Source organism: Pecten maximus, chromosome 8 (genome assembly GCF_902652985.1).
Source record: "Pecten maximus chromosome 8, xPecMax1.1, whole genome shotgun sequence".
Lineage (NCBI taxonomy): Eukaryota > Metazoa > Mollusca > Bivalvia > Pectinida > Pectinidae > Pecten > Pecten maximus.
Genome location: NC_047022.1, coordinates 28,434,941 through 28,461,734, shown reverse-complemented (window position 1 = coordinate 28,461,734; position 26,794 = coordinate 28,434,941). Strand labels below are relative to the sequence as shown.

Sequence of the window (26,794 nt, the reverse complement as noted above, 5' to 3'; positions counted from 1 at the left end):
TTACATTGGTACTAACTGGTTATGTCATATTTCATCAATAACTTTTGTTAAATGACCTAATTGCTTATATCAATTTCTAGCATAAGATCTTACTGCTTTGCTCACTTTTGTTGAATTCTTATAATTATTCAATGATTAAAAATTAATTACATCATTCAGTTGGATCCCTAAGTCATTTTTGATTAGCTAGTAAACCCTGGTTTTATCGAGTTTATGATAGCCACCACCTACCCTGAATAATTGTTTTATGAAGGGTAAGAAAGCTAAGTTACATGTAACTCTTACCCCAGCTTAGGAATAGGTTTTTGAAAGTAAGTGATGAAAATAGGTGTTCAGTACACAGAAAAGCATACATGTAATGTTATTTCTACCAAAACATTAAAACATGTGCCTTCTATTTTAATTAACGACAATATACGGTAGTAGTAGCTTCTTTGAAACTGAGAAGACACTGAAGAGTTTTCTTAATTTTCAGAAAACACTTTTTTCTTTGAAACTGAAAAGATACTGATGATTTATCTTACCTTTTAGACAATAATATTTAATTTTAAATTATCATCGAGGGAAAACAGTTTGTTTTTATTATTGGTTTTAAGCGATGTGACAAGTGGCAACAGAGGCAAAAACATGTTTTTGTGGAGTTAAACAGTGTTTCTGTTAACATATGTTCATGCAAGTATGTACATGCCGGTAAGAATTAGCATTACTTGTACCTATTGTGTACAAGATTGGGAATATAATTTATGTAAACCAAACAATTACAATTCATCACCCAATATCTCAGTCTGTTCACTTCCTAATAACTTCCAAGGGTATTTTGTGTTAAATATATATATATTATGGCAAATAAAACTTAATTTTATATTTGCCCTCATTTTTAAAAAGGTATTCTAATTGCACTGATCTAATGCAGGCAAATGACGTACACATTTAAGCCACTTTAAAAACAAGTACTTTGTACATCTGGAATGACTTTGCGAAAATAAGGATTTGATATTTATCTCTGAATTGACATTGTTGAACAGGGGATTTAACATTACCAGTTAAAAGCACAGTATTTCTTAAAGGTTTTGTGGAGTGGCTGACAAAGTGTACTGTTATTGCTACCATTTGGTTAAGACAGAATAAGTCATTAAAATACATGTATAATTATGATTCTTCAGAAAAATGACAAAGTTATAGTAAAACAGATTTACAAACACCTGTAAAACAAAGTAACAAAGTAACAGTACCAGCGTTGTTATATACACAGCCTGGTGGCCAATTAGGGGGGACCTGATCTACTTCACTGAGCCCATAGATCACACAGGTGATAGCCAACACAGATAACAAGTCGACACAGTGGCAGCTTCAGCTAACTTCTGTTATTTCCTCATTGTCAATGTTACTCTTACAATCTATGGCAACCATTTCTGTAACATTATCTTTGAACTAGTCATCGAGAACTAATCTGTTAGAACACTAGCTGATCTTCAGTGATCCTTGCTGTGACAAGATCTAATCCCAATTGTGTGTCATAAGAAACAATAACAAATAGCCAATAAGAATGCAGAGCGCCAAGATTTGACCGAGGCAGTTTAAACGGAACACTGCACATTGAAATTGTCATTAGAACATCTTGTACAACCTACAACAGAGTTTTAAACAAAGAAACGATTTTGTCTGGGTATTTACCCCCCCTTTCCAATATAAGTAAAGGATTTAATGCAAGTAAATTAAAATGATGGAATCTACTACCTTGTGTATTTGTTAATCTAGGATTTGGAAAATAAGGCTTACTGTAGTACTAGACCTGGCATGGGATTCTGAATACTGCAAAGTTGTACTTCAATCTATGAAAAGTTAATAAATCTCAAAACCAAGATACAAAAGTATTGCAGCATAAATTTTTTTTGTTGCCATGTCAATTTTTTTAAACATTTCTTTTCCCCTACTTTGAGAAAATCTTTGCATGTTGGGAGTATTTTGCCCAAAATGCTACTAAGGATGGCACAAATATTAGTACATAAATTTTTTATTCAAAGACTCAAGTTTCAAAGAGGTTTGCCAAAAAATGAGAGAGAGGAGACCTCTGAAATACTAAAATAAACAAAGTCAAAGGTCAATAATAAATGACGCCATACAGCTGGGTTTTAAAGCCAACTTGACACTATTGTCTGAATATTGGAATAACCATTTTCATGATCAGTCAAAACCAGTTTTTTTTTACCATCTGATATTTCCATGATAAATTTTGTGGATTAAGTTGTATTATATTAATTTGTATTGTGTTAGATTTAATGTTATCATGGTGTAGTTGTACCCATAATTCTGTTTGGATCACAGTACGGCAACTGATGAAGACAACAGATCGGGTGTGCAGTTAGGTCAAGAATATTAAATCAATCTTTACAGGCAAACTAGATTTTTGTATGGACACCTGTACTACTGTCACCAATGAGAATTTCCATGTACACTTCACTTTCACATTTGTCAGTGGCAACATCACCGACTGTCATCTTAAAGCATTTTTTTCCAAACTGTGTCATTTCAAAGATTAATATATATACCGTATTTGACCTAATAAGGGAGCCCCTACCTTTTTTCAAGGAAATAAATCTTTGGCTGAGTGTCAAAATGGTGTTCAAAAAAAATAATTCATGTGAAATGTTTTGCTACTTTCTGTGTTCAATTGTCTTCAGCAAATTAAGTAACTGGAACACAAGTTTTCGCCACATTTTGTCTTCCTACAGATGACATGTCAGTGCAAAGAGCACCCGAGACTAAACACGCATACAAATAATATCTTACCATCTTTATTTGTAGATAAAGTAAAAGACTTCATTCTTGTTGATAAATAACTTTTGTTCAGAACAGAAAGCTAGTAAAAGACATTGTAAATCACCTGTGTCTATAAATAGAACACAAAAGAGTTCCATTTGAACATAAATGATGGATTAACACACATTCTCTGGTCTAAAGATCAGCTGGCATGGTTTACAAGTTTACAGGAATATTCAAGTGATATGTTTAAGCTTAATATATGATAATGAATAGATATCTTCATCTGGAATAATTTAATGACTGAATATTTTACCGTTTCCACAACCTTGGGTATTCTGCTATAAGGTATAGTCTGTTTCATAAAACTTCAGAATAACTGATCTTAATAAGGGCGCCCCCACTGTCAATGACCCGCGCCCTGCGCCCTTATTAGGTCGAATACGGTATATAGGACTCTATTTTATTCTAGCTAGTCATTACAGAATGACATTTTTTATGAACAAATAAATGTTCACCTCACATTATTTTGAAAGTCTATGTACATAGCACTGTTAAGATATTGGCTACATCTTACAATACTAAACTGGAAAAAAGTACTCTCAAGTTGTAAAGTTTGTACTCAAAGGAGTACAGAACCAGATTAACAACCAATAATTTATGAAGGCATGCCATTACTTTTAACAATAGTAAAATTTCTACCATTTATGAAGTAAGAAGCAAAAATTGAATGTGAATGTGAATATAAAATCATATGTAGGGAAAAGCACAAGCACAATGACCAACTTATTTTCCAATGACCAACTTATTTTCCATTTTTTTTTTTTTTTAACAATTGAAAACTTTCCTTGCATTTCTGTCTTTTGAAATTCATGTTTATAATAAAGATTAGATGAAAAAAGAGTATTGATCAGTGTTTTTCTTGGATATTTTTGGTAAATTGGCCAAAATGGGAAAATTTTACATTGTTTTATGAGTGTCATGCTTACCAGTTTTATAATGCAGTGTAAATTCTAGCTGTATACGTGCAATTTTGACCATCAATTCCATTTTTTCTTATCTATTTTGTGTAATAATTACCATTATATATATTTGATTTTGGGGGTAGGGGCTGGTGGGTTAATCTATGGATTAAACAATTGGGAATTTTTATTTCTTATTGGAAAAAAATAAGGGTATACATAAATTGCATTGGGAATGGGGTCAGTTTGCACACCCATTTATGTAGGCAGAGAAAACAGAAAACAATAAGGAATTCCAATGCTCTATCACAATTAGAATGTGTCATTTTATGAATAAATATTTATTAAATTATCATTCTTCCCAATAGTGACTAAAACCCCTCAAAGCACTTGTAACATTGGTGTTTTATTTTCTTAATGTCGAACCAATTTTCCAAAGTTTAGGACAGGGTCCCATTGATTTACACAATCCATACATATGACCATGAGCCATATTATTTTTTTCAATTACCACATTTGCACTTTCACTTTAAAATTCTGGTTAAATCATCATAACACAAGTTCAGTACAAGACATGATGAACAAACTCAACTGGCCCCACACTTCAAACATGTAGACTCAAGACCAGACTCATACTATTATACAAAATCATTCACCATCATGTCGCAATAGACCCACACGGCATCATGCACCCAGCAGACCCTAGGACAAGGCAAACACACCCCTACACCTTCAGACACCTATCTGCCACCAATGACACATACAAATACTCCTTTTTCCCCACACACAATAACACAATGGAACCTCCTCCCGGTGGCAGCAGTACAATGCACTACACTAGAGACCTTCAAGGCACATATACACAATGCAGCCCTTGATGATCTCAAACACACACCGTAAACACACCCTCATAATGTTTTTATCTTATAGTTTCCACTAATTTTAAAAAAAAAAAACCTCTCACTGTACCCAAATCCCCGCACTTTTTTACTTCTTTTAAAAGCATACAACGATCCTTCCTGTGACCGTAATCGTCATTTTTGACGGAGGTTCCATAATTAAAGAAGAAGATAACCTAAACCAGTAGTAATGATGTTGTCTAGTTAGTAACTTTGCAAACAGTATATCTAATCCAGACAAGTACATTCAGGTAACTCTATTAACGTCAAGTATGAACGAATTTCAACTAACAGCAATAATTAAAGCTGTCATAAACGTACACACAACATCATTAAGCTTACACATGACATGGGTACGATTACCCCCTTTCTGGCCTCTTTGTATACACCCGTCTTAATTTGCATTAGTACGCCCGAAATGAACAAAACATTTCTACTGAGAGCTGAAGTCCGCAATTTATGTCTACTCTCTGTCAAAGTAGAGCACAGAAATATTAAACCGGAACCATGTGTTGGTCCCTAATCAGCTGTTTCTAACACAAGGCTCACGACGGGGGTCCAGATACGACCCTTTCGACCTTGAAACGTTTACCGAGAGTAAAAACAAAATGTGTGCAATACTGAAATGTTAACTGTGTTTTTGCAAGACCACGAGAGTATTCTAATATGCATTTTCCAGTTAAAAGTAATAATAGCCGGCATACATGGTTTATGTAAGATGCATAAACGGTGTTTCGTAACTTTTCGTCGCTGAACTCGTTGCAATAAACAATTGTGCGTTTACAATATTTTGAACAAAACATTTATGCATACATTTATATAGTAAACAAAAATAACAATGCACTTTATTATGTATAACGTTTCTTTCATGATATTTCCTGGTGTCATTGGAAATGTCACTAAATGTCAACATTTAGTTCCCTCACGACGTACTACTTACAGTCAAACCACGAGGTTTTGCCCGAGAAAAAATATTTTCTTACCTGCTTCGTTCATATCATGTGTGTCATTTGCTGGACGTTCCAATTTATCCCTTGTACATTTCTGTGCAGTGTCATCCTTTTTATCGGTATCTTCAGTTCCAGAAATACCAGCCATTGTCGATGTAGGTGTCAGAACACGTGTGTGATCGGTCTGCTAAATTTCTCCATATAATCTCGAACGTTGACCTTCGCAATGAAATATAACCACTCGTTTCGTCATCCGTTCAATCTCTCTATTAGTATAAAACATAAGCTTATTAAGCACTGAGTTCAATGAAAATGCAAAAATAATGCATAATCAGCTTTAAATATTTGTATATTGCTGTTTATTTACCAAACACAGGTATTTTAAATAAAATCCTAATTCGTTAGAGAGTAATTATATATTAAGGATACTTGTTCCTTTGAAAGCGAAGGTCATGATTTTTGCGTGATATTAAATCAAAATAAGTGTATCGCTCACTTTCAGAGAAATTTGATTGGTGAAAAGCTTACTGAACGTTTCGAGAGTAAAAGAAAACAATCATAATGAAAGAAAAAGATGGCTACAATACAGTACTAATACCGTTCATGACTTTTATCTCATTAATGTATTCATACAAGTATGGAATACCTGGCATGAAGCTTCAATGTAAATTCACATTTTTTACAGTAGAGCAGAGACCTAATTGTATAACTAATAAGCCTGATAGAACTTTATATTTAGGTTTTTAAGGTTTTTGGGTAGAGACATCACACCAAATTATTTTGAACAGTTTCAAATAATAAGTGGCTCAATTTTTACCGTTTTGATTCTCTAAGGGCCATAAATTAATCCTACTCAGCTTACATTGTTGTTATAGTATACTACGACGATTAAGTCAGTAAAATAGTATATTGACGAATAGTACGTAGGTGCATCTTTAAGAAATGAAACGTCTTGTAAGGGAGATTACTCCAAATAATTTTGGTAAATAAACAACAACGACCATGGCTGACGTTCTTGCTGATCTGCAGTCTAAAGGCATTATCAAGCGCATTCTCTATGGAGGCACTGGTGACGTACCGCTATTCAGTGATAATACAAAAGTATTACATATTTTATTTCCTGTACGCTGTTGAATGTGTTAGGTCAAACCACAATGAGGAAATCTGCAACAGTTACTGTCATCTGCTTGTCAGTTCAGCAAAATAATTTAGACCACGAGACTAGATTTATTGGGATATTTGCTACTATTCCATACCGTATATTTATTGCATAGTCAATCTATGCTTGGTAATTTCTTACCAGGGAGGGATTTAACACAATTGTTGACCCAAAATTATGCTTAAGATACTTTATTATACGTTTATAATTATTAGTTGATTAATTATACAATACAGTTGTTCTGAATATAAATTTTTGCATAAAATAAATAAATAAAATCAAAATGTAACTGATAGAGTTTCTTAATTCATTTGAAGTTATCAACTAACAGGATGACAAAAATACAGAAATCAAATCTTCTTTAACCAAATACAAAGGGTATTTTTTTCTTTTATCAATAATTAGCATTCATGTTATTTGTCTAAAATAAAGCTTAAAGATATACCCAACGTCAGGTGAAAGTCTCTCTTTTTTCCCAGAAAACTCCCCACACGCACAATCACATCCTAAATAGGGATTAGGGGGCCCAAACTCCCATACACCCACTATCACGTCCTAAATAGAGAGGAGGGGGCCCAAACTCCCATAAACTCACAATCACATCCTAAATAGGGAGTAGTGGGCCCATACTCCCACACACCCACAATCACATCCTAAATAGGGAGTAGTGGGCCCAGACTCCCACCCACCCACAATCACATCCTATATAGGGAGTAGTGGGCCTAGACTACCACACACCCACAATCACATCCTATATAGGGAGTAGTGGGCCAGACTCCCACACACCCACAATCATATCCTAAATAGGGAGTAGTGGGCCCATACTCCCACACACCAACAATCACATCCTAAATAGGGAGTAGTGGGCCCAAACTCCCACACACCCACAATCACATCCTAAATAGGGAGTAGTGGGCCCATACTCCCACACACCCACAATCACATCCTAAATAAGGAGTAGTGGGCCCAGACTCCCACACACCCACAATCACGTCCTAAATAGGGAGTAGTGGGCCCATACTCCCACACACCCACAATCACATCCTAAATAGGGAGTAGTAGGCCCATACTCCCACACACCCACAATCACATCCTAAATAGGGAGTATAGTGGACCCATGGGGCCGTGGTGGCCGAGTGGTTAAGGTGTCCCAACACTTTGACACTAGCCCTCCGGTCTACCTCTGGGTTGTGAGTTCGAAACCTCCGTGGGGCAGTTGCCAGGTGCTGACCGTAGGCTGGTGGTTTTTCTCCGGGTACTCCGGCTTTCCTCCACGTACAAAACCTGGCACGTCCTTAAATGACCCTGGCTGTTAATAGGATGTTAAACAAAAACAAACCAAACCCAGAAAATTAAAAATTTAATCTCCAAGATAACGATTTCGACTAACTGTTCAATGCCTACCCAAGGCAGTCTCATTGAAGTCAGATCCAGACCACCATGTGTTGTTAAATGTAACGGTTGTATCCTTAGGCATTAAGGCATTTTGTTCTGGGTAGATGCTATGAGGTACCCTATCTTAAGAGACCAGCCTGAGGAAACTGCACTCCTTAAAAATATATGATGTAACAGAAATGTATAATTGTAACAAAATATATTGTATAATATGTTTTGTGGTGTGAAAGTTCATGTAAAGCTGGTAATTTGACAATCAGTTTTATTAATGTGTGCCAGATATGTGATGACAGGAACTATAACCTGGGCCATGTTGACAAGCAGGTAAAATCCACAGGACTATATTTAATTTATATTAATTAAATATACCAGGATCATAATAGAATTCAATTCAGAGCATTTCTCTATTAATTTAGCTGAAATGACACTAACACGTAACTAAGAGCTTCAGTACTGTTAAACAAACATTATATTTTGTGTGCTTTTATTGTGTTATTTATTTATTTCTTAATTTATTTTTTAAAGAAAAGAGGACTAGGAAAACAATCAAATACTATATATACACTGTACATTGTGATACTCTACTTTTCTCATCAGTTATTCTTCCACTACCGCACAACCAAGTGCGATGAGGAGAAGACACTTTTGGATGACAGTAGAAAGCATGACAAGCCTATGGAGCTGATTGTTGGAAAAAAATTCAAACTTGAAGTTTGGGAAACTTGTCTAGTCACTATGAGAGAGAAGGAGGTGGCTGAATTCACAGTGTCCACTGCAGTAAGTAGCTGTTAATTTTTAAGAAACCCAAGTTTCTATTTGGCAAAGCCTTAGCGGTATTTATAAGTGAAGTAAAGGAGCATGCTGTCTTAAACATCCAACGTGGGATTTGTGTTATAATTATCACTCTAATGATAAATAATTCAAACTATTACATTTTGACTGAAATCATATCTTTTTTGACTAAGCAGAGTGAAGTTTTAAGGAATGGGAGTGCAGATCAAGACATGATGAATCTCATATAGATCCTTTATAAGGTCACTTTTGTCTTTATTCATTGAAGTTGTAAAAAGTTGTAAATTACTTCTTTCTACCCAGAAATGTACCATCGTTGTGCACGTTGACCATTATAGAGTCCAGAGCAAAATTTATAGATCACATACTTCTAATAAAAAAGATATGTGAAAGAAATAATTTTTAATTACAGCATGCTGCCTCTTACCCTTTAGTGGCTAAGAGTTTACGGGATATCTTTGAGAAGAATGGTGCTCACACGCAGTCCACAAAACACTGTTGTGGTATGATGGCTATGTCTGAGGAAGGAGTAGGGTACCCAGACCTCAATGAACTCATGAAGAAGCCACAGCCTCTTATATTTACCCTAGGTAAAATGTTAGATTAAGGATATTATTTTTGGCTGAAACAATGGTTCAGATGTGTGACAGAATTTGAGTATATTTTATAATGCACAAGTTTGACTGAAAACAATATTTGACAAGTTTGACTGAATGATATCATATTATGGGTGTCACAATTATTACAGAACCAGTGCACCAGGAACACAAATTCTTTCATGCAGACCCCAGAACACATACATATTGGTCACAATATATGCTACAGGTACATCTATTTATCCAAAGAAATTATAGATATTCATTCTCTCTTATGCCATAACACAGTGGAATCTATCTAACAGCTGATTCTGAAGTGTGCAGGATAAGTTTCAACCAAATATCCTCAAGATGTTATGTTTCAATCATGCAGTGTCCTTACCATTGTTGTCATAGTGATATTTTTGTTGAATAATGAGGGGAAAAAAACCAAAGAAATTGAATTGTATTGTATACAAATCTAGGTAAAATCTGGGTTAAATGGAATTATCAATTTAGAGGTAAGTTGGTGACAACAGAACCACTAAAACTATCAACCTGCGTCTCTCAAGACCTGGTGTTGTTAATTTTCCTATCAGTAGTTGACATCTGTCACAAAAATAATGATAATGGGAACGAGTCTTTGAATATCAAATCAACTGGGAAAGGTATGTTACTATCCAGAAATGGAAAATTAACAATTGGAAAAATGAAATTATCATCTTATAGTTGTAAGCTGTACATGCTGGTCATATTGTAAGTAAAGATCGAGGTAAGCAACTGATGTTGAAGAGTCTGGTGTCCTTGATTTCAAGTTCTACAGGGAGTATCCATCAACAAGAAAGGTTTTGTTATTAAACAATAACACAACATCAGTATACCTATTGGTGAAATTGAAGGACTTTGCAAGGTCTCTGGTCTCAACAGTTCTGATAAGCTCTTCAATAATTTGGTTATTACTGCTGGTTTTGTTGAGAATAGACATCTGTCCATTTTCTGTAATGTTTCTCTCCACATTTATTTGTGTTCTATAATATCTGTATTATAGAACTACTAAAAATAGAAAACCCAGGGGAGTACAACAAGGAGTCTTGGGTGATGACTGAGGATGAGAAGTTAAAAGCTATTCCAACCCTTAAAGAAGAAGGCAATGCCTTCTATAAACAGAAACAGTATAGAGAAGCTGCTGAGAAGTATGGGGAGGCTCTCGGAATGCTGGAACAGCTGGTGCTCAAGTAAGTACAGATACAGCATTTTCTGAACAGCTAATTATTGATGATGTAATAAGGATAGCCAGGAGAGAAATGACAATGATGGCTTTCAAAAAAAAAAGCTCTCCCTTCAAATAAGATACATAATAGCGTATATTATATTTCACTTTTGCAGAATTCAAAGACTGATATTGTACCAGATTTTAGGTTTCCATCTGTCATACTGGTATCCTATATAGAAAAGAAAAAAAAAATATATAGAGGGATGAGAAATATTTTTTTTTTATTGAATTGTGAATTACATGTACATAATATTAAACCTATATTGTGAATAGAAATAATGTAAAATTTCTATTTTAGGGAGAAGCCAGGCGATAAGGAGTGGGCTGTATTAGAAGATATGAAGACTCCATTTTTATTGAACTTTTCCCAATGTAAACTCCTCCTTAATGATTTTTACCCTGTTATCGAACACACTAGCACTGTCCTCAGTCGTGACCCAGGTAGGTTATACATAGAATAATTCACAAGTTTCTGTTTCTTATGAGTATTATAAACAAGTCTTATTATTTATCTTGTGTTATGGTATGACATTGTCTGTCCGATGTAAGTTTTTGTTATGCAGATATCTTCTATATTTTTCAACTGGCACTGGTCTCTTAAAAACTTAGCATTCAAGAAATTCATGATATGTATTAATGTTTAGTGAGCAGAATTTGATTAATTTTTTTTATGCTTTCTAAAAAGTTTCAGGGGGAATACATGAATTCCACTTTTTCCATCCTCCCATCTTTCTTTCTGTCTGTCTTTTTTGTGAAGGGAGCATAACTTTGCCTTTTTAAGTAAGGATCATGAATCTTAGTGTGTACATGTATATTAGTTTTACTAGGGCAATGTTCATTGTACTAGATTCAAGGCTAGCAACTCCTTGTTTACGGATTTATCGTCCTTTGTTAAAATTTCGCGTTGGGAGCCTAACTTTGCCCATAGTTATGCAAAGATCATGAAATTGTATGTACATCAGCTACATGAATGAAATGTGCAGTATTCTACCGGTAGGTCCTTATCCCCTTATTTACTGAGTTATTGCCCTTTGTTATAGTTCAGTGTCCAGAGCATAATTTTGATCACATTTAAGCGATGATCATAAAACTGGTTGCAATTAGGTGATGTGCAGTGTACTAGATTCAAGGCCTGCAATTCATTTTATACAGATTTATTGCCCTTTGTTTAAATTTTGTGTCCGAGGCATAATTTTGCTTGCATTGATACTCGGATCACTAACATGATTTGTATAACTTATTGAAAATTACTACTCTTTGTTTATTTCGGTAATCTTGTTGGGAAATATTCTGTCTTTGTTCTTTTTGGAACTTGGATTTCCTGTAGCTTTGATTTTCAGACTACTCCTATCGTGAACCAGTTACAATATAACCATAAAGAAATATTAGGAACCATATGTAGATGTGCATATACTTTGTTTTTGGTGAAAATTTTGTTCATCTAGTCACCGTACACAGTTGTTAGAGGCACATACCTCATGTAGTGCTTCGCTAAATTGATTTTCAAATTTGGTAAAATGCTATAAGGTCTGTAAAGGAGAAACGAACAGTGTAATATGATTATGTTCACTCTGCCTATTTTTCTTCAATGTTTATGAACACTTCCATGATTTTGATAGAGTTGATTTTCATTGATTCATTTGGTCTGTATTGTCAGTTGCTGACAGCTGAAATTAATAATATGATAAAAATGTATCAGATATCTATGAAGTTGTTACTCCTCACACTTGTGTATATTAAAAATGATGGATAGTGGAGTGTATTAGTAAGTAGGGTGTAGTATTAGTGGGGTGTATTTGCTTGTTGGGTGTGTGAGTTAGTGGGTTGTATAATTAGTGGGGTGTAGTATTATTTAGTGGGGTGTATTAGTTATTGGGGTGTATTAGTTAGTAAGGTGTATTAGTGGGGGTGTATTAGTAATTGGAGTGTAGTATTAGTGGGGTGTATCGTTTAGTCCGGTGTCTTCGTGGGGGTGTCTTCGTCCTTGGGGTGTCGTCTTCGTGGGGTGTCTTCGTTAGTCCGGTGTCTTCGTGGGGGTGTCTTCGTCCTTGGGGTGTCGTCTTCGTGGGGTGTCTTCGTTCGTCCGGTGTCTTCGTGGGGGTGTCTTCGTACTTGGGGTGTCGTCTTCGTGGGCTGTCTTCGTTCTCCGGTGTATTAGTTAGTGGGATGTATTATTTATCAGGGTGTATTATTTATCAGGGTGTATTGTTTATCAGGGTGTATTAGTCAGTGGGGTGTATTAGTTAGTGGGGTGTATTAGTTAGTGGGATGTATTAGTTATCGAGGTGTATTAGTTAGTGGGGTGTATTATTTATCAGGGTGTATTAGTTAGTGGTGTGTATTAGTTAGTGGGATGTATTAGTTATCAGGGTGTATTAGTTAGTGGGGTGTATTATTTATCAGGGTGTATTAGTTAGTGGTGTGTATTAGTTATCAGGGTGTGTTAGTTATCAGGGTGTATTAGTTAATGGGGTGTATTAGTTATCAGGGCGCATTAGGTAGTGGGATGTGTTAGTTATCAGAGTGTATTAGTTAGTGGTGTGTATTAGTTAGTGGTGTGTATTAGTTAGTGGTGTGTATTAGTTATCAGGGTGTGTTAGTTATCAGGGTGTATTAGTTAGTGGGATGTATTAGTTATCAGGGTGTATTAGTTAGTGGGATGTATTAGTTATCAGGGTGTATTAGGTAGTGGGATGTATTAGTTATCAGGGTGTATTAGATAGTGGGATGTATTAGTTATCAGGGTGTATTAGATAGTGGGGTGTATTAGTTAGTGGGGTGTATTAGTTAGCGGGATGTATTAGTTATCAGGATGTATTAGTTAGTGGAATGTATTAGTTATCAGGGTGTATTAGTTAGTGGAATGTTTTAGTTATCAGGGTGTATTAGTTAGTGGGATGTATTAGTTATCAGGGTGTATTAGTTAGTGGGGTGTGTTAGTTATCAGGGTGTATTAGTTAGTGGAATGTATTAGTTATCAGGGTGTATTAGGTAGTGGGATGTATTAGTTATCAGGGTGTATTAGTTAGTGGAATGTATTAGTTATCAGGGTGTATTAGTTAGTGGAATGTATTAGTTATCAGGGTGTATTAGTTAGTGGGGTGTGTTAGTTATCAGGGTGTATTAGTTAGTGGGGTGTATTAGTTATCAGGGTGTATTAGTCAGTGGGGTGTATTAGTTATCAGGGTGTATTAGTTAGTGGGATGTATTAGTTATCAGGGTGTATTAGTTAGTGGGGTGTATTAGTTAGTGGGGTGTATTAGTTAGTGGGATGTATTAGTTATCAGGGTGTATTAGTTAGTGGGATGTATTAGTTATCAGGGTGTATTAGTTAGTGGGGTGTATTAGTTATCAGGGTGTATTAGGTAGTGGGGTGTATTAGTTATCAGAGTGTATTAGTTATCAGGGTGTATTAGTTAGTGGAATGTATTAGTTATCAGGGTGTATTAGTTAGTGGGGTGTGTTAGTTATCATGGTGTATTAGTCAGTGGGGTGTATTAGTTATCTGAGTGTATTAGTCAGTGGGGTGTATTAGTTATCAGAGTGTGTTAGTTATCAGGGTGTATTAGTTAGTGGGATGTATTAGTTATCAGGGTGTATTAGTTAGTGGGGTGTGTTAGTTATCAGGGTGTATTAGGTAGTGAGGTTTTTCAGTTATCAGGGTGTATTAGTTAGTGGGGTGTAGTAGTAAGTCAGGTGTATTAGTTAGTGGGGTGTAGTAGTAAGTCGGGTGTATTAGTGGGGTGTAGTAGTAAGTCGGGTGTATTAGGTAGTGGGGTTTTTGAGTTATCAGGGTGTATTAGGTAGTGGGATGTATTAGTTATCAGGGTGTATTAGGTAGTGGGTTGTAGTAGTAAGTCGGGTGTATTAGGTAGTGGGGTTTTTGAGTTATCAGGGTGTATTAGTTAGTGGGGTGTAGTAGTAAGTCGGGTGTATTAGTTAGCCATTGGCTGACAGTTCTAGTTTGCATTAGATGGACATACATAATAATTATTCATCGGACATATTAAAATGAACAGTGTTGTCATGATCTTCAACAATCTTGATTAAGATCAATGGAAGACTTAAGTTTATTCCTTTCCTTTTTATGTTTTTTTGCCATTAGCCTGTGATTAATTTTATAAATAGCATTTTTATATTTCTGAAAGATTTTATCTTCATATTTTGTAGATAATGTTAAGGCTCTGTTTCGGCGAGCAAAAGCACATGTTGGGGCATGGGACCCTAAAGAAGCAAAGGTCGACTTCATGAGGGTGATGGAGCTTGATGAGACATTAACAACTGCAGTACAAAAAGAATTGAAGTCATTAGCAGAAAAAGAACACCAAAAGGATTTGGAGGACAAAGCAAAACTTAAAAACTTGTTTAGTTGATAGAATAGTTTCAGTAGAAAATTTCATATATACAGTTGATTATATACATTTTTGTATGTAACCGGAGAGATCTTTGTATTTACCAAGAGTACTGTAAAATACATGTACGCAATTAGAAAGCCAAGATCCCTTGTAGGAATTACATTACTACTATTAGGCATAACGTTCCTCAATGTAGAAATCGTTGAAGTCCAGTGTTTCAAATATTTATGATTACAGGTGTACACAGATTTATAATTACAGGTGTACACAGATTTATAATTACAGGTGTACACGAAGCAGTGTTTTAATTCAGATGTAAATATATTCATATTCATTCACCTTTTCTTTCAAGTCTATCATATTTTTTTATGCGGCCATACACTTTGCCCTAATACGCTAAATGATCACAGTGTACTAGTGATATTGTTACAGTGGTTGATGTTTAATGGTCTGTTGTACTTGGTATTAATGGTATTTTGTGTGAAATGTGTGTAAGATTGTGAAAGGAGGGAAGCTATTAAGCATATTTTCTTTAGTTTTGAATCCATCACTTGTTGCTATACAATATCTACTGATGTACGATTCTAGTAACAGAAGAATACATTAACATGAATGATGGAATCAGCTGGTTTTATTAATCTGTAAGCTCGACCAAAAACAATACACCAGAGAGATTATAGTTTGTATTATTTTGCAATGTTTTTATCAAGCAATAAGCCCTTGTCTGGTAATAAGCCAACTCACATGAATTATGTTGCAGTTCAGTGCAAAGTCAACAAGATCTTTTTCATAGTTCATTGTTTACACTGACAGGGCTGATGTATTGGCCCCTGACTGAGACAGGGGTGATGTATTGGCCCCCTGACTGAGACAGGAGTGATGTATTGGCCCCCTGACTAAGACAGGAGTGATGTATTGGCCCCCTGACTAAGACAGGAGTGATGTATTGGCCCCCTGGACTGCAGGACGGGATGACTGGTATTTTGCCCCCTGACTGAGACAGGGGTGAATGTATTTGCCCCCTTACTAGCAGGGGTGATGTATTGGCCCCCATGACTGAGACAGGATGATGTCTTGGCCCCCTGACTGAGGACAGGGAGTGATGTATTGGCCCACCTGAACTGAGACAGGGATGATGTATTTGGCCCCCTGGACTGCAGACAGGGGTGATGTATATTGCCCCTTGACTGAGACAGGGGTGATGTATTTGCCCCTGACTGAGACAGGAGTGATGTATTGGCCACTGACTGACGACAGAGGAGTGATGTATTGGCCCCCTGCCTAAGACAGGGGTGATGTATTGCCCCCTGACTGAGACAGGCGGGATGTATTTGCCCCCTGACTGAGACAGGGAGTGATGTATTGGCCCCCTGACTGAGACAGGGGTGATGTATTGGCCCCCTGACTGAGACAGGGGTGATGTATTGGCCCCCTGACTGAGACAGGGGTGATGTATTGGCCCCCTGACTGAGACAGGGGTGATGTATTTGCCCCCTGACTGAGACAGGGGTGATGTATTGGCCCCTGACTGAGACAGGAGTGATGTATTGGCCCCCTGACTGAGACAGGGGTGATGTATTGGCCCCCTGACTGAGACAGGGGTGATGTATTGGCCCCCTGACTGAGACAGGGGTGATGTATTGGCCCCTGACTGAGACAGGGGTGATGTATTGGCCCCCTGACTAAGACAGGGGTGATGTATTGGCCCCCTGACTGAGACAGGGGTTATGTATTTTCCCCCTGACTGAGACAGGAGTGATGTATTGGCCCCCTGACTGAGACAGGGGTGATGTATTGGCCCCCTGACTAAGACAGGGGTGATGTATTGGCCCCCTGACTGAGACAGGGGTGATGTATTGGCCCCCTGACTAAGACAGGGGTGATGTATTGGCCCCCTGACTGAGACAGGGGTGATGTATTGGCCCCCTGACTGAGACAGGGGTGATGTATTGGCCCCCTGACTAAGACAGAGGGTATGTATTGGCCCTTGACATTGAGACAGAGGGTATATATTGGTCCAAGGGCTTATTGCATGGTAAACATGGTAGTTTTTTGTATTCCGTCCTTAATTATCATGCATTTTAATAGTTGTAGGTGTATGCTAGTCCTATAAGGTTTGGTAGTGTTTTTATGGGGACAACGTATCCACCTGGTACAGCGTTCACTGTAAACTTGAAATTTGAGCATGTTTAATTTTTCAGCTTATTGGTGAAACTATATTTTCTGATATTTTTATAATTCTTTGTATTCAATATATAAAACACTTGAGGTCTCTCATCAAATTTTAAATTACAAATACCTTAGGTTTAGAAAACAAAGATAATTAGAAACAAATTCATACCTTTTTATCATCTCAAAATTGCAAATTAAGATCCAGTTTTCCAGCCTCTTGTCCGAAGGTCATTGTAGAGGTCAAAGGCCTTTGACATTTGGTTGTGGACATAAAGGGTTCTGTTCTATCCAAACAAGACCTGCTCATGCTACAGCAGCAATTTAAAATAAATGACATTTATACAAATGCACTTCATTAACTGCAAAGGTGTCAGGATATCATTTAGGAACTTTGTTTACTTTGTATGAATTTTGATACAATTTCACATTACCATATTAATATTTTATTCTGTACGAAATATTTGAATTCAAGTGTTATATTTCATTGTTATTACCTTGAACACTTTGTTCAAAATTTCAGAGCTACTTGTTTTCTATAGAAAAATATAAGAATATCAACTTTTATGAATCATTATATATATAATTAATGAGGTAAATGCAACATTCTTTCAGCCATTTTAAGTTCACCTGGTCCAAAGGACCAGTAAGCTTATGCCACGCAACAATGGTGTTTTTAAAAGTTTTTTTTTAATCGCTGCTTGTCATGAACACCTGAAAGGATTTTGACAGAATTTATTCAGAAGCTTTCTTGGGGCAAGGTAACAAATTTTGCATACCAGTACATGTATATGGTAATGCAGGACCCCTAGGGACCAGAGGTGAGGGGCCTAAAAGAGGAAGTAGAGGTCATTTCTTTAAATGGCTTCTAGTGTTTTCCGATGATAATCAAAATATCCTGGTAAGTGATGCAGGCCCATTAGGCTTCTTATTGACTCTCAACACTTTTGTCTCCCAGCATCATTGGCTAGTTCTAGAATGACAAAATGGCTGTATGATGAAGTTTTAAAGTATAATCAGCATACACTGTATCAAAATTGATATTTATGAAAAGGTGCTATTTGCTTGTCAGTATGAATTTATTATAAATTTTATAATTTTTAAATTTGTCATACCAGACCTATCTGTCATGTACAAATTTGTCATACCAGACCTATCTGTATGTACACATTTGTCATACCAGACCTATCTGTATGTACACATTAGTCATACCAGACCTATCTGTATGTACAAATTTATCATACCAGACCTATCTGTCTGTACAAATTTGTCATACCAGACCTATCTGTCTGTACAAATTTGTCATACCAGACCTATCTGTCAGTACAAATTTGTCATACCAGACCTATCTGTCTGTACAAATTTGTCATACCAGACCTATCCGTATGTACAAATTTGTCATACCAGACCTATCTGTCTGTACAAATTTGTCATACCAGACCTGTCTTTGTACAAACTCTTTCTGTAGTTCATATGTGGGCATAAAGTGTTGTATATGTTTTGTTTAGTATTTATTGGTAGTGTTAAGTTATGATGATTAAATAAATTATATATGAAAGAACAATTTTCTGGTATTTATTGTCTTGCAGAGTTTGGTTGATAAGCTGAAGTTGTCATGTCTGCAAACTTTGCGGACAAAATTTTTAACTGCAGATATTCCTTGATGTACAATTTCATTTATTCATTCATCTGGAATACATTCAACAGCAGTATTGACACTTAAATTAGATTGACATGTAACTCTCACAGAACTTTATATCATTTACACTCACCTGGACACAATCATATGGTAATACCAAGACAAAGCTGCACAGGGTTCAAAACGGATGGTGGAATCTGGACCAGTACTGTTCTGTACAAGTGGAAGAAGACCTCATCCTCCCAATAGGCCTGTGATGAATGCTTTCTTACAAAGATTTATTTTACAACAATTGCAAAGCAACTTAATATATCAGTCACGCTTGTTGGCCCGAATGGAAGTGTGCAAGGGGTCTCATTGTAGGAGGAAACCGGACTACCTGAAGAGAACCAAAGTGGTCAGGGCAGGTGACCCCATACCTTTTCAAGTCTTATAGGGGAAATGAACCCTGGCCTTCTAGAGGAAAGGCAAGTGTGTTACCACTGCCACAGAACCCTTATAATGGACAGATGCAGTCATACTCACTTTTGTCATCAAAGAATTGTCTAGGTTTGGTTTGTTTTTGTTTAACGTCCTATAAACAGCCAGGGTCATTTAAGGACGTGCCAGGTTTTGAAGGTGAAGGAAAGCCGGAGTACACAGAGAAAAAACCACCGGTCTACAGTCAGTACCTGGCAACTGCCCCACGTAGGTTTCAAACTCGCAACCCAGAGGTGGAGGGCTGTGGTTAAAGTGTCGGGACATCTTAACCACTCGGCCACCGTGGCCCCTAATTGTCTAGGTATATTAAAAATGTGTTGATATAGTGAAATGGTTAGTAGATTTTCTTTATTGAAAAGGAAATCATTCAATATTAAAGTTAAAATTATAATATAGGAATATAGACTTTTTGTTTACTAGGTGTGTGAAATATTGAACTCTGTATGGTTGACTGGTAGGAATAGAAAAGCTGTAAAAATAACAGTAACACAAGTCATTTTCTCTACCAAATGTGTCATTTATTGCTCATTGTATCTCCTGATAATGATACAGTTAGGAGGGTTATCGCTTATACACTGTAGTCGATTTACATAGCCACACAGACACATAACACATACTCTACAGTACTGACCGCAGCAGTCCCTAGAGTGACCACTTAACTATAGAGTGACCACTGGTCTAACGCATTGCAGCAGTCCCTAGAGTGACCACTTAACTATAGAGTGACCACTGGTCTAACGCATTCGAGCAGTCCCTAGAGTGACCACTTAACTATTAGTGACCACTGGTCTAACGCATTCGAGCAGTCCCTAGAGTGACCACTTAACTATAGAGTGACCACTGGTCTAACGCATTCGAGCAGTCCCTAGAGTGACCACTTAACTATTAGTGACCACTAGTCTAACCCATATGTACACCTGTATGATGTTGACACATGAGCAGTCCCTATAGAGTGACCACTAACTATATAGTGACCACTGGTCCAACGCATTGGAGCATGCAGTCCCTAGAGTGACCACTTAACTATTAGTGACCACTGGTCTAACACATATGGACACCAGTCAACAAGACTCCTACAAGACAAGTTTGTACTGAACTTATGACCAACTATAGCAATGACTACGAGTCCTTCATACACATGACTGTTTGAATTGACCCCTAGCGAAAGTGACCACTTGTCTGAAGGAACCACTCTAGATCTCCCAGTGTGTTTCATACAACCAGGGTATCGACCACTTTAGTGATCAAGAGAAAAAAACACCATGAAATGATTTATTAATTGGGGATATGATATGTTATCTTCTACACATACAATTATACTAGTACTTGTATTTCATTAAAAACAGTACAGAGTTATTGACACACTAGATCATGTATATTGGTAACATAGTAGATCCTAGCCGATGATGAAATGATAAAAGGAAAAGATATCTTGATTTTCAAAGACAAAAATTGTTTTGCAATAACTATAACATGGATGCCTTGATTTTAAAGACTAAATTGTCCTGGTATTTCATGTTGTGTATGTATAGATATCAAAAATGTGTTATTCGCAAACAAAATTGTTGATACTGGGTTGGTCACTTTAGACAGGTTTTTTTTCTACATTGTATATACATATGATTTATCAACAAAGGACATATTAGTTTTTTTACAGAAATCTAAACCGACACTCAACAAGCTTTCAGTATATATAGCACTCGTAATTCAATATTTACACAAGGTAAGGTACAGAATTTAAGATAAATACAACAGTTTTAAGCAAAAAATAGTTTTGATCTTTTATGATGATATCCCTGCTTGTTTTATCTGACAAACCTTGGACTAGAATGTTGTTTATTTGTCCATACACAGGGTGACTACCCAAATACTGAGGTTAAATGTGCGTTTCTGTTACATTTTAAAGTGAGAGGCCTTGATGTCACTATCTGGTTTATAATTTGTTCTGTACCGCAATACGATGGACCAGAAACCAATAACTATCACACGTGTAGGAGTCTATAATTAGAGTAATCGCCCATTACCATGCAATCCGTACATGTTTATTCAAAATGAAATTTAGTTTTATTTCTTGGGATCTACAACTGAATTAGTTTAGATGAAGATTTCTCTACTATTATACAAATTCAACTGAAGTGAAAAAAACAACTTTTTTTCAAATTAAAAAAGAATCTCGCACAAAAACAAAGAAGTTGTTAATCAAATTGAACTTGTGTTGAGACAAATCACAGTAAACATAAATATATAGTTGGTTGGACAAATGGACACAGGTATACAGTATATCATTAATGGAGGAATGCTTAACTGAGTTAGATTAAAAATGTCTGATACAAAAATACATATATATACATCTTAAAAATATTTTAACATTCAGTTTCATTTAAAATGAAAGAAAATCAATGAAAACAATTCTTCACACTATCAAATTATTTACAATGAAAACAAATTTTATATTCCGATTTACATGACGAAGCAGTTTAAGCTTTGTGTGATGAAAAGTTTGACAGCTTTTCAACACACAGCATACAGCCAGCTACACCTAGCTTTCCACTACATATGATTTACAGCCTATCAATATGCTGGTCGTCTCAACGACAAATATCTTTATCAAAAATTCAAATATTCTCATTAATTCCAGACAAAATATAAGAAAGTGACATTTTGTTAAAGTAGACCTCAATATGGATAGATGTAGAGATCACTAGATAATACTTGTAAGACAAAGATATGTACCTGGTACTTGATGCTGTTAATTCCCCTATCAACTGTATGGGACGACTATCAACCAAGAAACATAACCTTGTTGATTTGAGAAATCAATAAAATTATCAAACTTTTTTTTATTTTCACAAGAATTATAAGAAAAGACAAAAAATGTCATCATTATTTTCTAAAAACTATTCAGTCAATAAATTACTGTGATGATTGTGTGAAATGATTACTACTTGATAACAATTAGCTTAAATGCTTGACAAAAATAATAACTGTTTAAACCAGGTGTGGCTGGCTCAGGTAACTTTGTATCCATCTAGAATTTGGTTGTCAAGGTTTATCTTACCTGTTACCTAATTATGGTTGTCAAGGTTTATCTTACCTGTTACCTAATAATTAGTAATTACCTTATGTACCTACATCTCTATGAAAGGTATATGTACTGTTTTCAGTTTCATCATGTTTCCGTGTTAATTTCATTGGAGAGTAGAACCTGGAATCATTTCTTTTCTCAAGTTTGATTTTGATACCTGAACACATGTAAGAGCTATATACCGGTAAGATAAATATACATATCATACATGATCGCCACTTTTATTTATAGCCTGGCCAATCAATGTTAAATAATTAAACTACAATTATATACATTCTATAGTCAACAGTAAGCGAGTATTTCTCTTTAAAAAAGTGGACAGATTCTATTAAGTAGCAATTAAACAATTTAAAATAATCACTTATAAATAAATTTTGGAGATATGAGAAACTATAGTATAAAGTAAGCTGTGAAAAGAGAAATAATCAATTATTGGTAGTTTTACTTCTTAGCAGCTGTTAATGAAGTATGTACTTAATGGAAACAGTAATTTATCACAGAGAATCACAGAGAACAATCTTTACATTTACTCGGGGTGATTTGTGTTTCTCAAGAAGCTGAGATCATTAACCATCCTGGGCTGTTGTGATTGTGACCTTGGACTGTTGCAGTCGTGTCATTGGGCACAACACTTTATCCCAAATGTTCTTGACAGAATGTAACAGGCCTCCTATGTGTTGTTAAGTAAGTAGCCATTGGCCACTAGCTACTGAAATAAGTCCCACCTCAAAACGTCCCTGGCTGTTCACGGCTGTTCACGGGAGTATAAACCCATCCAGCAAATAAACGCAACATAATCTACATCAACGCAAAACAGTGAAGGAAAAACAACTCTAAAAAGGCATTTCTATGCTACAGCATATTCAGCTGCTGAAGCAGGGTCTGATCCAATATATCATGTGAAGTGGTCTTGTCATGATTATGGTATACCTATGATCTCTGATGATTCTATTAAATGGAAGATTAATATGAGATCATTAACAACATAAAAAACAATGATGCTGGATTAGCGGGATCTATAACCAGATGGACTATGTAAAGGTTCTTTGTAACATGTAAATCGTATGACAGAAACTATAACTTGGAATCTATAACCAGATGGACTATGTAAAGGTTCTTTGTAACACATACATTTTTTGACAGTAACTATGAGCCGAGTGAATTGGGACCTTATCCATGTCGGGAGCAGTTTGTTCAGGATATAATTTCCAAATATAATCTGATAAAAATGAAATGATACAATGAATATAAAAACAACATTATCTATTCTGTTAATTTTTTTCCTACAAAAATTGATACATCAAAAAAATGCCAAACAAATAAATATGAAACACACTACTGTATCTATGGTTAACACACATATTCAGGAAGACAAGAGTCATACCAATATCATCTTCAATGTACATTTAAAACAGTTTTTCGTTGACCATACAGATTGTAAGGAAGTTAAGCTTCCTTGCACTTTAACTAGTTATAAGTGAACTACTTTTAAGCCATGGGCAAATTGTTGACAATTTAAACTAGTTATGGAGAAAATCACCTGTTTTTGATTTCAACTTCCATATTTAGGTTCTATTATTATTCTAATATGTTACATTCACACAGGAGAACTACATTTACTTATATCACAACTGAAGGTTCATTTCAGATTTCTAATTTTGTAAAAACATTTTAGAATAAAAACGTTTCTACAATATATCTTCTAATGCTACCTTTCATATAGAAGATCACTTTCATTTGACAAAAACTTTCTTGATGTCAACGTGATGGAAGCCTAAATTTAAATGTCAGAAGATTACAGCTGAATTTTTTGAAGCACTGGTTAACATTTGTAAAACCACTCACTTTCAACAGAGTTTTGTTTTCTTTAAAGCATTGTAACAAATATTATCTCAGTTTTGTTTGTTTAAACTAATTCAAAACATATCATAAAGCAATTCTGTTTTTTTTCATTGATAAATATATGACACATAGCTCTACATAAAAGCTTACGATACGTCTTACTTATAAAAATTCACACCGACTTTAATGCATATCTGGACACAAAAGTAAGACCTCCACACTGAGTTCTCTACATGTATCACGAACATCTCGTATCATAACACTGCACAACTAATTTCACAGTTTTTACATGTTTATATGGAACTATACATTTTATGTATACTGTATATTTATTTACAAATATTTTTTTTAATAATTTCCCTTGTTTAACATTTTAAATATAGTATACAACAGTTATCTCTCTTGCCCAGCACTCTCCCGTTCCTTACATTCAAACCGTGACATGTCCAGGACCTACAAAACCAGCACATTGACTAATGACAGTACAGAAATAACCATCAATTTTGTTTTATATTTTAAAGCACTTTGATCACCCTGACATATTTTTCTTGAATTATCATGGAGTAACATTCTCACAATCAGCTAAAGTTTTAAACCATTTAATGAAATATCTAAACTGAATACAGCTTTCAAGGAAGAATTTCAGTGATTTCTTGAAGTGCTACACAGTCTGGTATTCAGACAACAGAATTCTTGAATCCAATGTGAATCTTAAGACATGTAAAACTAATTTTTTTTGTAATTCTATATCCTGGACATTGGATAACAATGGTTTCCTTCCTTTTCATAATATATATCACATACAGACAATATTTAGGTCTAGCAGCATTTCTTTTTCTTCGAGCCCCCTCCTCCCCGTGTCAGAACAATGCCCTTTCTATCCTCCTGTGGTTGATCAGCTGCTTTTTTCATTTGTTCTTTCTTGGTTACTAAAACTAGTTTTGTAATACCAATAAACATCTGTAAAAACAATGAAAATTGTGTTTTTGTATTTCATCTGTGAATATATAATGCAATACAATGAAATAACATATAATACAAAATGATGAAATTGCACTTTTATCAGTGAGAAATATAATACAATACAGTAAAATTACACTTTTATCTGTGAATTAAAGGAAATATAATGACCTCATGTCCCCTTAACATTGACTGTATGGTGGGACCTTTTTCGTCTTAAATTATATTCTATTACAAGGTATTTATAGTTTCTACAAGCCGTTGAATACCAGTCATTGCTCCCTGTCATATTTTATTACCTCCCTTTGATCAAAGTCATTATTGTTCAAACAAGAGGCCCAGAGGGCCTGTATCGCTCACCTGGTTTCATGAGATATGAAACAAGAATAATGCTTAAGCATATTTGTCGCTGGTATTGCTATGTCAATATATATCATAAGCATTTTATATGGGTACATGTACATTGGTTTTATTTTAATACTAAAAATGCCAAAAGGTACATTAATCCATGAAATGAAATTGACTTTTGGCGCGACCCCATAGGGATGCTACCACACAAATGTGAGTGATATCCATTGCTTAGTTTCAGAGAAGATTTTGTTTAGACCAATTGGCCCCTTTTGACCCTGCCCTCTGCCCCCTGGGGGTCAGCTCCTTCCTTTATACAATTTTGAATCCCTACCCCAATAGGATGCTAATAGTCAAATATGAGCTGTTTCAGAGAAGTTGTTCATATCAATTTAGCCAAATTGACCCCTTTTGGCCCAGCCCCTCAGCCTCCAGGGGGTTGGCTCCATCATCTGTACAATTTTGAATCCTTAACCAAAGTGAATGCTACCAGTCACATATTAAAGATATCCATTGCTTATTTTCAGAGAAAAAGTTGTTTATATCAATTTTGCCAAAATAACCCCTTTTGGCCCCGCCTCTTAGGTCCCCTGGGGTCAGCCCTGTCATTTGTACAATTTTGAATCCCTACCCTAGGGGGTTGCTACCAGGGAAATATGAGTGATATCCATTGCTTAGTTTCAGAGAAGAAGTCGTTAATATCAATATAGCTATATTGACCCATTTTTGCCTCGCCTCTCAGGCCCCTAGGGGGTCAGAACCACCATTTGTACAACTTTGAATCCCCACCCATAGTGATTGCTTCCAGGCAAATAGGAGCAATATCCTTTGCTCGGTTTCAGAGAAGAAGTCGCTTATATCAATACAGCCAAATTGACCCCTTTTGATGCCGACCCTCAGGCCCCTTGGGGGTCAGTCCTGTCATTTGTACAATTTTGAATCCCTACTCTAGGGGGTTGCTACCAGGCAAATATGAGTGATATCCATTGCTTAGTTTCAGAGAAGAAGTTGTTTATATCAATTTAGCCAAATTGACCCCTCTTGGCCCCGCCCCTCAGGCCCCCCAGGGGTCAGCCACACCATTTGTACAATTTTGAATCCCCACCCCATAGTGTTGCTACCAGGCAAATATGAGCAATATCGTTTGTTCG

The 26,794-nt window shown here is 35.9% G+C and overlaps 3 protein-coding genes and 1 long non-coding RNA gene across 5 annotated transcripts in view; 1 reads left to right on the top strand and 3 right to left on the bottom strand.

Moving 5' to 3' along the window:
* Positions 1–5,775, bottom strand: part of LOC117333077 (clustered mitochondria protein homolog) — a 48,974-nt gene extending 43,199 nt beyond the window's left edge. Inside the window, exon 1 of the mRNA XM_033892203.1 lies at positions 5,605–5,775. Within this exon, the coding sequence (XP_033748094.1) occupies positions 5,605–5,719 (115 nt within the window). The 5' untranslated portion in view covers positions 5,720–5,775. The remainder of the gene's footprint in view (positions 1–5,604) is intronic.
* Positions 5,776–6,568: 793 nt separating this feature from the next.
* LOC117333229 (AH receptor-interacting protein-like) lies at positions 6,569–16,071 on the top strand. Of its 2 annotated transcripts, none has more exons than XM_033892418.1 (6): positions 6,569–6,672; positions 8,723–8,902; positions 9,330–9,507; positions 10,541–10,727; positions 11,064–11,206; positions 14,936–16,071. In XM_033892418.1, the coding sequence occupies exons 1-6, from the start codon at positions 6,574–6,576 to the stop codon at positions 15,136–15,138; spliced, it is 990 nt and encodes a 329-aa protein (XP_033748309.1). In that variant the 5' UTR covers positions 6,569–6,573; the 3' UTR covers positions 15,139–16,071. The 2 variants fall into 2 exon arrangements, with proteins under 2 accessions (XP_033748309.1, XP_033748310.1); XM_033892419.1 differs by having other exon boundaries at positions 6,589–6,640.
* A 415-nt stretch (positions 16,072–16,486) lies between these two features.
* On the bottom strand, positions 16,487–18,841 carry LOC117333076. The gene is made up of 2 exons (XR_004533822.1): positions 18,443–18,841; positions 16,487–18,409 (listed from the first exon to the last, which is right to left on the bottom strand). It is a non-coding gene; the product is annotated as an uncharacterized LOC117333076 (long non-coding RNA).
* Positions 18,842–19,904: 1,063 nt separating this feature from the next.
* LOC117333075 (ras-related protein Rab-35-like) overlaps positions 19,905–26,794 on the bottom strand; it is a 31,353-nt gene continuing 24,463 nt past the window's right edge. Inside the window, exon 6 of the mRNA XM_033892202.1 lies at positions 19,905–25,295. Within this exon, the coding sequence (XP_033748093.1) occupies positions 25,155–25,295 (141 nt within the window). The 3' untranslated portion in view covers positions 19,905–25,154. The remainder of the gene's footprint in view (positions 25,296–26,794) is intronic.